Source organism: Plecotus auritus (genome assembly GCF_963455305.1).
Source record: "Plecotus auritus genome assembly, chromosome: 3".
Classification (NCBI taxonomy): domain Eukaryota; kingdom Metazoa; phylum Chordata; class Mammalia; order Chiroptera; family Vespertilionidae; genus Plecotus; species Plecotus auritus.
Window position 1 is genome coordinate 203368789 of NC_137772.1, and position 17487 is coordinate 203386275.

Below are 17487 nucleotides of genomic sequence, written 5' to 3' on the forward strand. Positions count from 1 at the left end.
GTTAATTTGAGCTGTTTGGGTAATAACAATATTTTCATAAAGAAAACATTGAACTCTTGCATTAGCATTCCCTGGTGCTTTCCTGCTTGGCACTGGTCATAGAATTTAAAAGAATGAAGAATTTTATACACATTCAAGATCAGCTGAAATAGAACTTAAGGTCAGAATAGTAAAGGATTAAAGACCAATAATATTAGACTTGGCTTTTTTTTTTTTAGACATGATAAATTTATTACAGATCATTCTTTCCATCCTCATAATAGTGCAATGTGTTCTAGGAACTTCTGCCAATGGCTTTATAGCACTGGTGAACTGCATTGACTGGGTCAAGAAACACAAGATTTCTTGTGCTGATGGAATTCTCACTGCTCTGGCTGTCTCCAGAATTAGTTTACTGTGGACCATAGTATTCCATTGGTATGGAAATGTGTTGCATCCAGCCATCTATAGTTCAGAAGTAAAATCTATTGTTAATATTACCTGGGTAGTAAGCAACCATTTTAGTCTGTGGCTTGCTACTAGCCTCAGCATACTTTATTTGCTCAAGATAGGCAATTTCTCCAGCCTTTTATTTCTTCACCTAAAATGGAGAGCTGAAAGAGTGGTTCTCATGATACTCAGGGGGACTTTGGTCTTCTTGGTTTTTCATCTTGCAGTAGTAAGCACAGATGAAGAAATGAAGATGAATGAATATAAAGGAAACATCACTTGGGAGAGCAAATGGAGGGACATCGCACACCTTTCAAATGTGATCATATTCACGCTTGCAAACTTCATACCCTTTACTATGTCTCTGACAGCTGTTCTGCTGTTAATCTTTTCCATGTGGAAACATCTGAAGAAGATGCAGCTCAGTGGCAAAGGATCCCACGATCCCAGCACCGAGGTCCACATAAGAGCCATGCAAACTGTGATCTCCTTTCTCTTGCTATTTGTCATTTACTTCTTCGTTCAAATCATCTCATTTTGGAATTTTAGTACTATACAGAACAATTCAGTTCTCTGGCTTTGCCAAGTTCTTGGAACCCTGTATCCGTCAAGCCACTCCTTTATCCTGATTTGGGGAAATAAGAAGCTGAGACAGGCCTTTCTGTCATTTCTGAGGCAGTGGAGGTGCTGGCTTAAGGAAAGGAAATAAATGGGGCACTGTGTCTTCTGCAAGAAAATAAACTGGTGAAGTTTGCAATGGTTTGTACTTCCTACTACCTTTCTTAATGTGTATGGAATTAGGTAAGGTATACCTAGAAAAACTTGTACTGAAGTTTATCACAAAAATACATATGTGTGCATGTTTGTAAAAAATACAAGAAAGATTATAAGATTGCCATATTATATTTTTCAGGTAAGCAATCTAATTTTATAAAATATTGTAAGAAATTGCTCAGAAATGTAAATTTATGAACACTTCAAATACATATTCTATGTTGTCATCTTGCAAGCAAAGAATTTATGGTCTATATTTATGCATTTTTAAGGACTGATAACTCATCTCAGGGAATTATTGACATTTTCCATTGTAATTAGTAGCACACATATGTACCACAGTGAGTTGAAATTTTTTTGTTAGAACCTCCAGTCGTTGGGATGGTAAGGGTATTCAATTCTAAATCACACACTGAGGATAGATGCTTGAAATAGATATTATTACATCATGAATTCTTACTTCATGGCTAATAGAAAACAATCAGAACTCTTAGGAAAAGATGCACGTAATGAAATTAAAGAGTGACAAGCATATTTAGAATGTATTTCATATTCATGTACAATATATAGTACTAAAGGTTATTAGATTTAATACAATAGGTGAAAGCTTAGAAAATAAACAAGTTCTACAATAGTAATAAAGAAGAAAGCAAGATAATCATGATGTTTTTACTGATGCTATTGTTTGTGAATTGAGAAGACATTTTCTAATTCAAAAACATATCAATTTATTTAGTTTACATATTCACCATGTTTGGGCCTCTGAATTTGGAATCATCTGCTCCATCTTTCTATTTAAGAATTCCTTTTAAACTTCAGAGAAAATATTAAAATTTTACCTTTCTTAAATATATACTCAAAATAAGTGTAGTATATAATAATGGTACATAAGTCAATGATCTTTCTGCACACATGAAAATTGATATCTATGACATCTATGTAATAATTATAAAGAAGTCTTCAGGTCTGTTTGTATTATAATCTTATGGAAAATGGTGAAATAGACAGTGTGTTGAAACATATTTGGTTTCGAGTTCTATCATAAGAAAGAAATGTATAACCTTGTTAAACAACTGGGGAGGTGGGGCTTGTCCTGGGATGTGGGAGTGACTGGGAGGCGGTCAATCAGGCAAAAAGGAGACATATGTAATACTTTAAACAATAAAAAAGAAAGAAAAAGAAAAAATTTTTTGAGAAGAAAGAAAAGTATATCCTTGTTCAACAACTAAAATGGTAGTATTATGATATTTTAACAATAATATGTATACCTTAATGTATATATTTCATTCATCTGATTTATTCATTTGTTTCTTTATTACCTGTCTGCTCAGTAGAATATAAGAACTATACTTTGGGATGATGTCTTTCCTGTTTTCTGCTACGTCTCCAGGACATAAAACCCAGCCCATGGGATAATTGGAGAAAATGACATTTTAAATATTAAATAACTACATGAATAAGCCACATTAGATCTGGAAAACCAATGAAATCAAAACCCATCACAAAATCAGTAGGTGGCATAGATTTCCTGGGTCTGTTTCTTCACCATTCCAGTGCCTCTTAACAAATCTGTATGTGCTTGGTTCCAATTACTGCCTTAGACTGGGTGAATGAACAGTGGTCACCAATAGGCTCCAAAACATAAAGCTACTCATACATAATCTAAATTCCCTATTGCTTTTTAAACAGTCCTGATGTGTTCAAGGCATCTCCTCTATGCAGTTATCCTGGGAAGAAGGCTGATCACAACCATGCCATCTCAGACATGTGCCTTCCACAATTGCCTTGGAATCATGGCCATGGCAGACAGCAGGGCGAGGAAAGATGTATGGGGAGCATGTGTGGGAGATAATTTTGGTGTGGGCTTATAAATGGTGCACTTAATTTTCATTCACAAAACATTGATCCACATCATTCACATTGCCGTACCATCTGTAAGGGAGTCTGAAAAACATAGTCACTCTATTGCCCAGGAAGGAGATTAAGACATTTTGTTTAGGACATGGATATTGGAGGGCACTTAGAAACCTCAGAAGCTTTTCAGTTGAAAAGCCAATTACGGTAGATATTGCAAAACAAAAAAAGTTCCTCTGCTTAGAAGGGTGTCGTATTTGTTCATGTCACTGATAATTTGACATGCCTTTACATCAGTCTTGAATTTATTTCTGTATTTCTTCATAACTTCTAAATAATTCAAGTTCCCACTAAATATTCCTGACTTCACAAAACTATAATTGATTTTTCATTGTAGCATTTGTAGCTGCCTCGTGCATATTCCTGGTATACATTGCTTATAACTTCTGATTTAGCTTCTATACTATTTCTCCATGATTATTTTTAGTTATTTTTTCTAGGTCTTGGGTGTGGTCTTTCAACTAGAAATAATTGCAATAAGTTATTTATGTAAATTAAATTACATCAACAAAAATACTAGATATTTACAAGGATCTTATTGATAAGTAGCAAATCATAACTGAATTATATGAAAGCTTTTACTATTCAAAATTTAAAATATTTGCATTTAGATGTATGTTCCAAGGAGATAGAAATACAAATTGTTTGAAAATAATCTCTCTCAGATTTGCATGTTTACATATTTTACTTTCTTTATTTAGTCAGTGGCATAAAGGAAAATATGCAGCTGGTACCAAGATAAGTGGACAACATTTATATTTATACTGGAGGCATGGTGCATGAAAATTCATGCACTGGAGTGGGGTGTTTCAGCCTGGCCTGACCCCTCTCATAGTCTGGGAGCCCTCAGGGCGGTAGGTGACCTGGCGATCAGGGGAAGGCAATGCCCCATCACACTTCTGCTGCTGCCACTGCCGGCAGCTCAAGCCTCAGCCGGCCCTGGTTACCTGAGCCTGGGGTGGCCCTGGGTGGCTGTGCAACTGCCATCTGAGGCTTGCCTGTGCCTCAGGCTGGCCCTGGGCGGCTGGGGGACTAAGAGGACTGGGTGACTGTGGAGGCAGTTGCGAGGCAAGGCTGAGAGAACTGGGCACTGCCATCTTGTGGCTGTGGGCGCCACTATCTTTTAGGGTGGGACAGTCAATTAGCATATTCCTTTTTTATTGGCTGTGGGCGCCACCATCTTTTAGATGGTGTGAGGGTCAATAAGCATATTCCTCTTTATCAGATAGGAGAGTAGCTGACTGTAAGGAATACTACAGGCATACCTGAAATGTGTGTGTCTTCACAGAACTGTTCAGTTTAGCACTGCAATTACAATACAAATAAAATGAACTATTCTTTTGTGAAGGTCTCTGGAACTATATCTCAAAGCAGAATTTTGGTTGTACTTTCTGGAATTATGATGAAAATATTTATGGAAAGCATCACAAATGGATATCCATCTGCAACTCTTTCACTATAGAGCTTTCATTGAGGCACAACATTAGAAACATTCTTATACCAATGTCATTTGAAATGAAGGCCACCTTTCTGGTTGTGTCAACAGGAATGTTCATCTTAGGAGTGCTAGGAAATGGGTTCATGGGACTGGTGAACTGCATCGAATGGTTCAGGACTGGGAAAGTTTCCTCAGCTGATTTCATCCTCACCAGCTTGGCTCTGACCAGAATCATTCAACTGTTGGTAATACTCTTGGATTCATTTATAATGGTGCTAGCTCCACATCTGTACACTACTGGTAAACTAGCAAAGGTGGTTACTATTCTCTGGGCACTAACTAACCACCTAACTATCTGGTTTGCCACCTGCCTCAGCATTTTCTACTTCCTTAAGATAGCCAATTTCTCCTGCTCCTTTTTCACGTGGCTGAAGTGGAGAGTCAACAGGGTGCTTCTTCTGCCTTTCCTGGGGTCTTTCTTCCTACTGTCTCTTAACCTCTTAATGCATAATGCTATTAGTGAATTGTGGTTGAATTCCTACAGGGTACATGAAATAAATATGACTTTGCGGTTTGAAGAAAATGAAATGTTCTATCTTAAGAGTCTTCTTCTTCTTACTTTAACCTATATTATTCCATTTTTTCCTGTCCCTCATCTCTTTGCTCCTTTTATTTCTGTCCTTGGTGAGACACACCAAGAATTTTCAGCTCAACCTGATGGGCTCGGGGGACTCCAGCACAGAGGCCCATAGAAGGGCCATGAAAATGGTGACAATGTTCCTCCTCCTCTTCATCATTTACATTACTTCTCTTCTCACAGAATGTTGGATCTTCACTAATTTACAGACCTATCAAGTGATGATGCTTGTCCTAGTGATTTCAACTGCCTTTCCCTCAGGCCACTCTTTTCTTATCATTTTTGGAAACAGCAAGCTAAGACAGATCGCCTTGAGACTACTCTGGCACTTAAATTCTCTGAGAAAAGCACAACCTTTGCCTTTATAAACAGAATTTGAAATAACCTTGTGCATTGTATGGGAAAGTACCTTAACAGAAAACCTTCAGCATTTCTTTCTAGCAGGGTTTGTTAAACAGCACTAAAATTCCCTACAACATGCCTTTAAGAATTATATTTTCTTAAAGTGATAAGACATAATATTTGACTAAAGGGCATATCGCCACTGTATAAACAGTTTCTGGTAACAGTAGAGTACTTGAGACCTGAAGAAGTATGGTTATAAAGTCTATAATGAAATATTGATAAATGTATAAACAATATACAATGTAATATGAATAACTGTATATACGTTTACAGTCACTGAAAGGGAAAAAGTAACACAAATTTTTCTAACTGAAGATAAGTTTGAAAGTAGAATCAAAAAAGAATTGTAAAGGTTAAGTGTAATAATATGTTATATAAATACAAAAGTGTTAATATTAGTGTGATGCTTCTAACGTTGGAAAGGATATGAAATAATAGGAATTTTCATACCACATTTTTTGGATTATGCATTGATAAACAAGTTTGTTCAAGAGTATGGCATTATGCATTTAAGGTGAAGATGCATATCCTAAGACCCATTAGTTGTACTCCTCCTTTTTATACTAGAGAATTTTTCGTACATGTGTGACAGAATATACATGCAAAAATGTGCATGTTACTACTGTTCTTAATAGCTGAAATCGGGGAATCATGTAATTTCTCAAATTGAGAAATCATATAAATGCCCATTAGTTATAAAATGGACAAATAAATCATGTCATACGGACACAATAGAAAACAACACAAAAATGAAAATGAACAAATTAGACCTATAAATTTCTTAGTTCCTTGATGGAGAAAAAAGACAGAGACATAGAAAGGCAAATTTGTAAAAGCAAAATACATATTTAGTGTAGTATTTGGGTATGTTTGTACATATGTAGTGCAACTTCTGTAATAAAATAATTCAGATTAATGACAATAGCTGGGCATGAAATAAGCAGAGAAGAGAAGTTTGCTTACTAATGATGCTATTAAAATATGAAATAAAGTTTATATACGGTACTTTTATATAGAGGTTATATGCATTCCCTATGACAATTCTATACCAGCAAAGTTCTTTTTGTTTGATTCACAGTGCCTTAATTTTATAATGTGGTAAAAAATAGCAAATATATTATCAGAAATATTTTGTTTGTAACTTACTCTTGATAAAGTTTTAGGTGATATTGTTCTCTCAAATTAGACCTGATGTTGAGAATTATGTATCATAAGCCATGGAATAGATCTGCAATGTTCTTTCATTACAATGAATTCTGTCTCTTAGAAAACTGGATAACGTCACAACTTTCAGAGATCTCCCATTTAACTGCCTTCTTCATCATCATCATCACCATCATCATCCTGTTACCTTATTTAATGATTTATATTTCAAATGTTTACACACCTAACTTGGGCAATGTGTAAATTATTTCTTAATGATCATTGTATCTAAATTATGTTAGTAATTAGCAAAGTTAAAATCAAGTGAAAAGCTTTATAAATGGAATGTTCTTTCATTTTAAATGTGTTGCTTGAGCAAATTATTCATGGATGATCTTAAAATCATGGAATTAAGCTACTGAGATCCATTTCTTTTTTTTATAGTTTTATTTTTATTTTTTAAATAAATCTTTATTGTTCAGATTATTACAGGTGTTCCTCTTTTGTTTCCCCCTTAGCCCCCCTACCACTTCACCCCACCCCATGCCCTTACCCCCGGCCGCTGTCTTCATCCATAATGTAAGATTTTTGTCCAATCTCTTCCCGCACCCCTCACACCCCCTTCCCCCTGAGAATTGTCAGTCCACTCCCTTTCTATGTCCTTGATTCTATTATATTCACCAGTCCATTCTGTTCTTCAGATTTTTTATTCACTTGATTTTTAGATTCACTAGTTGGTAGGTATGTATTTGATGTCATTTTGTTGTTCATAATTTTTATCTTTACCTTTTCTTCTTCTTCCTCTTCTTAAAGAATACTCTTCAGCATTTCATGTAATCCTGGTTTGGTGGTGATGAACTCCTTTAGCTTTTTCTTGTCTGTGAAGCTCTTTATCTGACCTTCAACTCTGAATGATAGCTTTGCTGGGTAGAGTAATCTTGTTTGTAGGTTCTTGGAGTTCATCACTTTGAATATTTCTTGCCACTCCTTTGTGGCCTGCATAGTTTCTGTTGAGAAATCAGCTGACAGTCGTATGGGTACTCCCTTGTAGGTAACTAACCGTTTTTCTCTTGCTGCTTTCAAGATTCTCTCTTTGTCTTTTGCCCTTGGCATTTTAATTATGATGTGTCTTGGTGTGGTCCTCTTTGGATTCCTCTTGTATGGGGTTCTGTGCGCTTCCTGGACTTGTAAGTCTATTTCTTTCACCAGGTAGGGAAAGTTTTCTGTCATTATTTCTTCTAATAGGTTTTCAATATTTTGCTCTCTCTCTTCTTCTGGCACCCCAAAAATTCAGATGTTGGTACTCATAAAGTTGTCCCAGAGGCTCCTTTCACTATCTTCATATTTTTGGATTCTTTTTTCTTTTTGTTTTTGTGGTTGGGTGTTTTTTGTTTTTGCATATTTCAGATCTTTGGTTTGATTCTTCGGGTCCTTTGATCTACAGTTGAATTTCTGTATATTCTTTATTTCAGACAGTGTATGCTTAATTTCTAACTGGTCCTTTTCCATTTTTTTGGTATTCTCATTAAGATCCTTAAAGGTCTCACTAAGTTCCTCAGCAGTTTTTAGAAGATTCTTGAGTAACCTTATAAATGTGGTTCTGAACTCTATGTCGTCCAGTAGTTTGCTTTCCTCCAGTTCTTTCATTCGTTACATGTTTCTTTGTCTCATCATTTTGGCTGCCTCCCTGTGTTGATAGAGTGGCTTTGTGTGGTAGGTGACCTATAGGGGCCAGTAACTCAACCTCCCCAATCACCTGAGGTGGACGCTCTTGGTACACCCCCTTGTGGGCTGAGTGCAAAGTACTGGTGTAGTTAAGCCTTGATTGCTGTTGGTACACTGGGAGGAATTGACCTCCAGACCAATTGGCTGTGAAGACCCGCTGTGTGTATAATGGAAGAACTGCTGTGCTGGAGACACGCTTATGGTGCAGGACTTGTTTCAGTGGGGCTTTGGTGCTCACTGAGTCTGCCTCTTGAATGTGTCACTTATGGATGTGAGGAGTTGAAATCTGGTGTCTCACACTGACCACTAGGTACACTGGCTTCTGGATCTCCAATGGGGTGCAGGTCAGCTACTGTCTGAGGCCACCCAGCAGGAGCTACAGCGAGAACTACAGTTTTCTCCTCTTTGCTTGGGGTTTGGAGGTTTTGGAGCTGTCTGACCCAGGCTGCAAGTTTGGTAGGTTAAGCTGTGATAAGGCAGGCCATTCATATGCTAAAGCTGCTGCTTGGAGCTTGGGTGGGTTTGTAGATGGTGCAGGGTGGGGTCTCAGGGCATCACTAGGCTAGGGCGTGGCAAACAGAGATGGCTGCCAGTTAGCCGGCACTGTGTCTTCTACCGTGTCCCAGTGTCTCGAGCCCCAGCACAGTAAACAATTATTCCTGCACACAGCCCTCAGCTTTTCAGCACTTGTGCACGTCTCACTGCTCTTTTCTCTTTCCTTCTAGTTGTAGAACTTCCACTCAGCCAGCTTTCCTGTGGTTCTGGGTGATAGACGTTTTGTCTTTTAGTTGTAGTTTTGAAATTGTTGTGTGAGGCAGCAGTTTAGGTGTTTACCTACGCCGCCATCTTGGATCCTCCCCTGAGATCCATTTCTAACATTAGAAATACAGTAAATGCAAAATGACTCCTAAAAAATAACTCATGGAATAGATTGTGTCTCTTTCATTGATGTATTTATATTTTGGTTATTTGAATATACATATATATATATATATATATATATATATATATATATATATATATTTATGTTGATGAAGTCTTTATTGTACTGAAGGCTTATGTTACCGACCATAAACCACATAGGAGACAGTCTCTTCACACAGAATAATGATAATTTATCTCTTTTAGAAGTAAACAGCAAAAAACAAAGAAATGATGCAAGTTTAAAATATGATGGCAACACACAAAAGTGGCTGATAGTTTTGGTCTTTCTCAGAGGGATACAATCTGTATAGTTTAACAAAGTCTGGCTTTGAATCTTCATTTCAAAAGCAGACTTCTTTACTGCCATACTGATGCCATCCCAGAGAGTAGAATCCACACCACCAACTGAAAAAGGATATGGCTCAATGAAGCAAGTACTACTGATTTACATCAAAGATTAGGAAGCAAAATCATTATCAAAGTATTTGAAATCACAAGAACTTTAAAAATTCCGGACTTTGAATTTTCCCTCCTGAGGTATCTATGCTTTTAGTACATAGTTGCTAGTAAGACAGATGCATTCTCTCATTCCAAGTTGTACTTATAAATATGTTGCTTGGTATTGAAAAATAGATATTATGTCTTAGCACAAAATGGCAGCAATTACTTCTGGTAAATATTTTTGGTGAGATGCACTCTTTGGTGAGAAACAAAATAACATAGGGAAGCCACATTATTTTGTTTCTTTCCTACCTCCTGATACTCTCGGAATCTTCAAGTAATTTTCAGAGAAGAAACCACAGGACCAGAATGAATGAGTGAAGACCATCCATGTTTAGCCCATGGACCATCAGATCTGCTCTAGGCCAATCAGCTTGCATTGCTGCATCACCTGTTGCTCGTGGAATTTCCCTTAGAGTTCCTATCGCTCTAACAAGTGATGGCCAGAAACCATTTCTACCTGACAAGCTAGGTCAAGATACATTTTTCTTCTCAGAAAGTTTTCTACTAGTCCAAATAGTTACTTTTTGTGGCTTGGCATTGGACAGGAGCTACTGAGGGTGCCTGCCCCTGCCTTGACTTTTCCAAACAAGTCTGAACCCCCAGGTGTTTACTTAGACATGTCCTGGCTTAAAGGACACTACAGAGGCATGTGTTTTCTCAAGGATGCTTACCCTGCTGATTGTATCTAATAGTTAATTGTAGTTCAAGCTGTTGTTACAATAAAAGTGTAAGGAGACAGGCAATTGAGGCTGCATGGTCCCTAAAGCCAAATAGCCCCTTAGCCTTCTCTTTCCCCAAAAACGTGTGTCAGAGTAATCTATTCATCCATCAATCAGGGTCTGCTGGTCAGTCCTGGCAGCTTTTCCTGAAGCTTAGAGAAACATTTTTTCAATAGCGTAAAGTATCCTGTGCCTTCATTAGCACCAATGAATTCTAGTAATAAAGACATATCAAGTTCAGGTGGAATCTGAAACACTGATTCTAAGGCTTTCTTAGTTCTTCTTTTGCTTCAAGGGACTGGTTGTAGAAAAGTAGGTTGAGGTACTTCTATGCCTCTTTCTTTATAAACTCATGCATTTGCTTTTTTCCACTTTCTTCTAGATTGATTACTAATTTGTACACTATGTCTTGTAACTGTCAGCCCAACCTTATGTTGTAAAGAGGTTGTGTCTCATGAACTACTGTGCTGCATTTTGGACATCTGTTGCTATAGTAAAAATGTCTTACAATGCAGCTTTTACAACATGTATGAAGATATTCTGTAATTGTAGTTGCATCTGTTTCTGTTAAGTAACCTCTGGAAATGGAACACAAGATGAATGGGGTCAGCTCAGAGAGATTAATCTGCTCTTCAGTGTTCATCCTTATTCTTTGACTAGAGGCCCAGTGCACAAAATTCGTACACAGGGGGAGGGGTGGTCCCTCAGCCCAGCCTGCACTGTCTCCAGTTTGGGGCCCCTTGAGGGATGCTCGACTGCCCATTTAGGCCTGATCCCACTAAACGGGCAGTCGGACATCCCTCTCACACTCCAGGACAGCTGGCTCCCAACCACTCACCTGCTTACTTGCCTGATTGCCCCTAACTGCTTCTGCCTGCCAGCCTGATCACCCGCTAACCACTCCCCTGACAGCTTGATCAATGACTAACTGCTCCCCTGCCAGCCAGATTGCCCCTAACTGCCCTCCCTTGCCAGCCTGGTTGCCCTTAACTGACATCCCCTGCAGGCCTGGTCCCCCCCAACTGCCCTACCATGCAAGGTCTTCTTTCTCCCAACTGCCCTCCCCTGCAGGCCTGGTCCCCCCCAACTGCCCTACCATGCAAGGTCTTCTCCCTCCCAACTGCCCTCCCCTGCAGGCCTGGTCCCCCCCAATTGCCCTCCCCTGCAGGTCTTCTCCCTCCTATCTGCCCTCCCCTGCTGGCATGGTCCCCCCCACCTGCCCTGCCCTGTAGGCCTGGTCCCTCCCAACTGCCCTCCCCTGCTGGCCATCTTGTGGTGGCCAACTTGTGTCCACATGGGGTGGCCATCGTGTGTGTTGGAGTGATGGGCAATTTGCATATTACCTCTTTATTATATAGTATAGCTTTCACTGTATATTCAATGTTTTTTTGCTTTCCTAATGACAAAGTTGAATACAAATTATGGAGAGGTTAAACAAAGAAAATTACAAATCAGTGAAAGAGAATATGTCTATATTTGCATGCTAGCAAATGAGAATTCAGTTTTACAACAACATCAGGTATGATATATTCCAGCCTACAGCAAGGACATTATTTGAATAGGAGTTAATTTGAGCTGTTTGGGTAATAACAATATTTTCATAAAGAAAACATTGAACTCTTGCATTAGCATTCCCTGGTGCTTTCCTGCTTGGCACTGGTCATAGAATTTAAAAGAATGAAGAATTTCATACACATTCAAGATCAGCTGCAAATAGAATAGGTCAGAATAGTAAAGGATTAACGACCAATAATATTAGACTTGACTTTTTTTTTTCAGACATCATAAATTTATTACAGATCATTCTTTCCATCCTCATAATAGTGCAATGTGTTCTAGGAACTTCTGCCAATGGCTTTATAGCACTGGTGAACTGCATTGACTGGGTCAAGAAACACAAGATTTCTTATGCTGATCGAATTCTCACTGCTCTGGCTGTCTCCAGAATTAGTTTGCTCTGGACCATAGTATTCCATTGCTATGGAACTGTGTTGCATCCAGCCATCTATAGTTCAGATGTAAAAACTACTGTTAATATTACCTGGGTAGTAAGCAACCATTTTAGTCTGTGGCTTGCTACTAGCCTCAGCATACTTTATTTGCTCAAGATAGGCAATTTCTCCAGCCTTTTATTTCTTCACCTAAAATGGAGAGCTGAAAGAGTGGTTCTCATGATACTCAGGGGGACTTTGGTCTTCTTGGTTTTTCATCTTGCAGTGGTAAGCACAGATGAAGAAATGAAGATGAATGAATATAAAGGAAACATCACTTGGGAGAGCAAATGGAGGGACATCGCACACCTTTCAAATGTGATCACAGTCATGCTTGCAAACTTCATACCCTTTACTATGTCTCTGACAGCTGTTCTGCTGTTAATCATTTACATGTGGAAACATCTGAAGAAGATGCAGCTCAGTGGCAAAGGATCCCATGATCCCAGCACCGAGGTCCACATAAGAGCCATGCAAACTGTGATCTCCTTTCTCTTGCTATTTGTCATTTACTTCTTCACTCAAATCATCTCGTTTTGGAATTTTAGTACTATGCAGAACAATTCAGTTCTCTGGCTTTGCCAAGTTCTTGGAACCCTGTATCCGTCAAGAAACTCATTTATCCTGATTTGGGGGAATAAGAAGCTGAGACAGGCCTTTCTGTCATTTCTGAGGCAGTTGAGGTGCTGGCTTAAGGAAAGGAAATAAATGGGGCACTAGTGTCATCTGCAAAAAAATAAACTGGTGAAGTTTGCAATGGTTTGTACTACCTACTACCTTTCTTAATGTGTCTGGAATTAGGTAAGGTATACCTAGAAAAACTTGTACTGAATTTTATCACAAATATATATATGTGTGCATGTTTGTAAATAATACAAGAAAGATTATAAGATTGCCATATTATATTTTTCAGGTAAGCAATCTAATTTTATAAAATATTGTACGAAATTGCTCAGAATTATTAACTTATGAACACTTCACATACATATTCTATGTTATCATCTTGCAAGCAAAGAATTTATGGTCTATATTTATGCATTTTTAAGGACTGATAACTCATCTCAGGGAATTATTGACATTTTCCACTGTAATTAGTACCACACCTATGTACCACAGTGAGTTGAAATTTTTTTGTTTGAACCTCCAGTCGTTGGGATGGTAAGGGTATTCAATTCTAAATCACACACTGAGGATAGATGCTTGAAATAGATGTTATTACATCATGAATTCTTACTTCATGGCTAATAGAAAACAATCAGAACTCTTAGGAAAAGATGCACGTAATGAAATTAAAGAGTGACAAACATATTTAGAATGTATTTCATATTCATGTACAATATATAGTACTAAAGATTATTAGATTTAATACAACAGGTGAAAGCTTGGAAAATAAACAAGTCTACAATAGTAATAAAGAAGAAAGCAAAATAATCATGATGTTTTTACTGATGCTATTGTTTGTGAATTGAGAAGACATTTTCTAATTCAAAAACATATCAATTTATTTAGTTTACATATTCACCATGTTTGGGCCTCTGAATTTGGAATCATCTGCTCCATCTTTCTATTTAAGAATTCCTTTTAAACTTCAGAGAAAATATTAAAATTTTACCTCTCTTAAATATATGCTCAAAATAAGTGTAGTATATAATAATGGTACATAAGTCAATGATCTTTCTGCACACATGAAAATTGATATCTATGACATCTATGTAATAATTATAAAAAAGTCTTCAGATCTGTTTGTATTATAATCTTATGGAAAATGGTGAAATAGACAGTGTGTTGGAACAAATTTGGTTTCGAGTTCTATCATAAGAAAGAAATGTATAACCTTTTTAAGTACCTGGGGTGGTGGGGCTTGTCCTGGGATGTGGGAGTGACTGGGAGGCGGTCAATCAGGCAAAAAGGAGACATATGTAATACTTTAAACAATAAAAAAAGAAAGAAAAAGAAAAAATTTTTTAAGAAGAAAGAAAAGCATAACCTTGTTCAACAACTAAAATGGTAGTATTATGATATTTTAACAATAATATTTATACCTTAATGTATATATTTCATTCATCTGATTTATTCATTTGTTTCTTTATTACCTGTCTGCTCAGTAGAATATAAGAACTATACTTTGGGATGATGTCTTTCCTGTTTCCTGCTACGTCTCCAGGACATAAAACCCAGCCCATGGGATAATTGGAGAAAATGATATTCTAAATATTAAATAACTACATGAATAAGCCACATTAGATCTGGAAAACCAATGAAATCAAAACCCATCACAAAATCAGTAGGTGGCATAGATTTCCTGGGTCTGTTTCTTCACCATTCCAGTGCCTCTTAACAACTCTGTATGTGCTTGGTTCCAATTACTGCCTTAGACTGGGTGAATGAACAGTGGTCACCAATAGGCTCCAAAACATAAAGCAACTCATACATAATCTAAATTCCCTATTGCTTTTTAAACAGTCCTGATGTGTTCAAGGCATCTCCTCTATGCAGTTATCCTGGGAAGAAGGCTGATCACAACCATGCCATCTCAGACATGTGCCTTCCACAATTGCCTTGGAATCATGGCCATGGCAGACAGCAGGGCGAGGAAAGATGTATGGGGAGCATGTGTGGGAGATAATTTTGGTGTGGGCCTATAAATGGTGCACTTAATTTTCATTCACAAAACATTGATCCACATCATTCACATTGCCGTACCATCTGTAAGGGAGTCTGAAAAACATAGTCACTCTATTGCCCAGGAAGGAGATTAAGACATTTTGTTTAGGACATGGATATAGGAGGGCACTTAGAAACCTCAGAAGCTTTTCAGTTGAAAAGCCAATTACGGTAGATATTGCAAAACAATAAAAGTTCCTCTGCTTAGAAGGGTGTCGTATTTGTTCATGTCACTGATAATTGACATGCCTTTATACCAGTCTTGAATTTATTTCTGTATTTCTTCATAAATTCTAAATAATGCAAGTTCCTACTAAATATTCCTGACTTCACAAAACTGTAATTGATTTTTCATTGTAGCATTTGTAGCTGCCTTATGTATATTCCTGGTACACATTGCTTATAACTTCTGATTTAGCTTCTATACTATTTCTCCATGATTATTTTTAGTTATTTGTTCTAGGACTTGCGTGTGGTCTTTCAACTAGAAATAATTGCAATAAGTTATTTATGTAAATTAAATTACATCAACAAAAATACTTGATAAGTACAAGGATCTTATTGATAAGTAGCAAATCATAACTGAATTATATGACAGCTTTTAGTATTCAAAATTTAAAATATTTGCATTTAGATGTATGTTCCAAGGAGATAGAAATACAAATTGGTGGAAAATAATCTCTCTCAGATTTTCATGTTTACATATTTTACTTTCTCCATTTAGTCAGTGGCACAAAGGAAAACTTGCAGCTGGTGTCAAGATAAGGGGACAACATTTATATTTATACTGGAGGCCTGGTGCATGAAAATTCATGCACTGGAGTGGGGTGTTTCAGCCTGGCCTGACCCCTCTCATAGTCTGGGAGCCCTCAGGGTGGTAGGTGACCAGCAGCACAAGCCTCAGCCGGCCCTGGTTACCTGAACCTGGGGCGACCCTGGGCTGTTGGGCAGCCGCCATTTGAGACTTGCCTGCACCTCGGGCCAGCCATGGGTGGCTGGGGGCTGAGGGGACTAGGGGACTTTGGAGGCAAATGGGCAGCAAAGCTTAGGGGTCTGGGCGCTGCCATATTATGGCTGTGGGCGCTGCTACCTTTGAGGGCAGGGCAGTCAATTAGCATATTCCTTCCTTATAGGCTGTGGGCGCCACCATCTTTGTGACACTGTGAGGGTCAATTAGCATATTCCTCTTTATTAGATAGGATAGTAGCTGACTGTAAGGAATACTACAGGTATTCATGAATTGTGTGTGTCTTCACAGAACTGTTCAGTTTAGCACTGGAATTGAAATACAAATAGAATGCACTATTCTTTTGTGAAGGTCTCTGGAACTATATCTCAAAGCAGAATTTTGGTTGTACTTACTGGAATTATGATGAGAATATTTATGGAAAGCATCACAAATGGATGTCCATCTGCAACTCTTTCACTATAGAGCTTTCATTGAGGCACAACATTAGAAACATTCTTATAGCAATGTCATTTGAAATGAAGGCCACCTTTCTGGTTGTGTCAACAGGAATGTTCATCTTAGGAATGCTAGGAAATGGGTTCATCGGACTGGTGAACTGCATCGAATGGTTCAGGACTGGGAAAGTTTCCTCAGCTGATTTCATCCTCACCAGCTTGGCTCTGGCCAGAATCATTCAACTGTTGGTAATACTCTTGGATTCATTTATAATAGTGCTAGCTCCACATCTGTACGCTACTAGTAAACTAGCAAAGGTGGTTACTATTCTTTGGGCACTAACTAACCACCTAACTATCTGGTTTGCCACCTGCCTCAGCATTTTCTACTTCCTTAAGATAGCCAATTTCTCCTGCTCCTTTTTCACGTGGCTGAAGTGGAGAGTCAACAGGGTGCTTCTTCTGCTTTTCCTGGGGTCTTTCTTCCTACTGTCTCTTAACCTCTTAATGCATGATGCTATTAGTGAATTGTGGTTGAATACCTACAGGGTACATGAAATAAATATGACTTTGCGGTTTGAAGAAAATGAAATGCTCTATCTTAAAAGTCTTCTTCTTACTTTGACCTATAGTATCCCCTTTTTCCTGTCCCTCATCTCTTTGCTCCTTTTATTTCTGTCCTTGGTGAGACACACCAAGAATTTTCAGCTCAACCGGACGAGCTCGGGGGACTCCAGCACAGAGGCCCATAGAAGGGCCATGAAAATGGTGACAATGTTCCTCATCCTCTTCATCATTTACATTATTTCTATTCTC

General features: G+C 38.0%; 2 protein-coding genes across 2 annotated transcripts; both read left to right on the forward strand.

Annotated features, from left to right (window-relative positions):
- Positions 1-220: 220 nt before the first annotated feature.
- LOC308244760 (putative taste receptor type 2 member 33) lies at positions 221-1138 on the forward strand (the record flags this gene model as incomplete). Its single annotated transcript, XM_080661016.1, has 1 exon — positions 221-1138. One exon carries the CDS (start codon positions 221-223, stop codon positions 1136-1138), a length of 918 nt encoding a protein of 305 aa, XP_080517142.1.
- Positions 1139-4620: 3482 nt separating this feature from the next.
- LOC308244298 (taste receptor type 2 member 31-like) lies at positions 4621-13311 on the forward strand (the record flags this gene model as incomplete). The annotated part of the gene is made up of 2 exons (XM_080660241.1): positions 4621-4855; positions 12392-13311. 2 exons carry the CDS (start codon positions 4621-4623, stop codon positions 13309-13311), a joined length of 1155 nt encoding a protein of 384 aa, XP_080516367.1.
- Positions 13312-17487: the final 4176 nt, after the last annotated feature.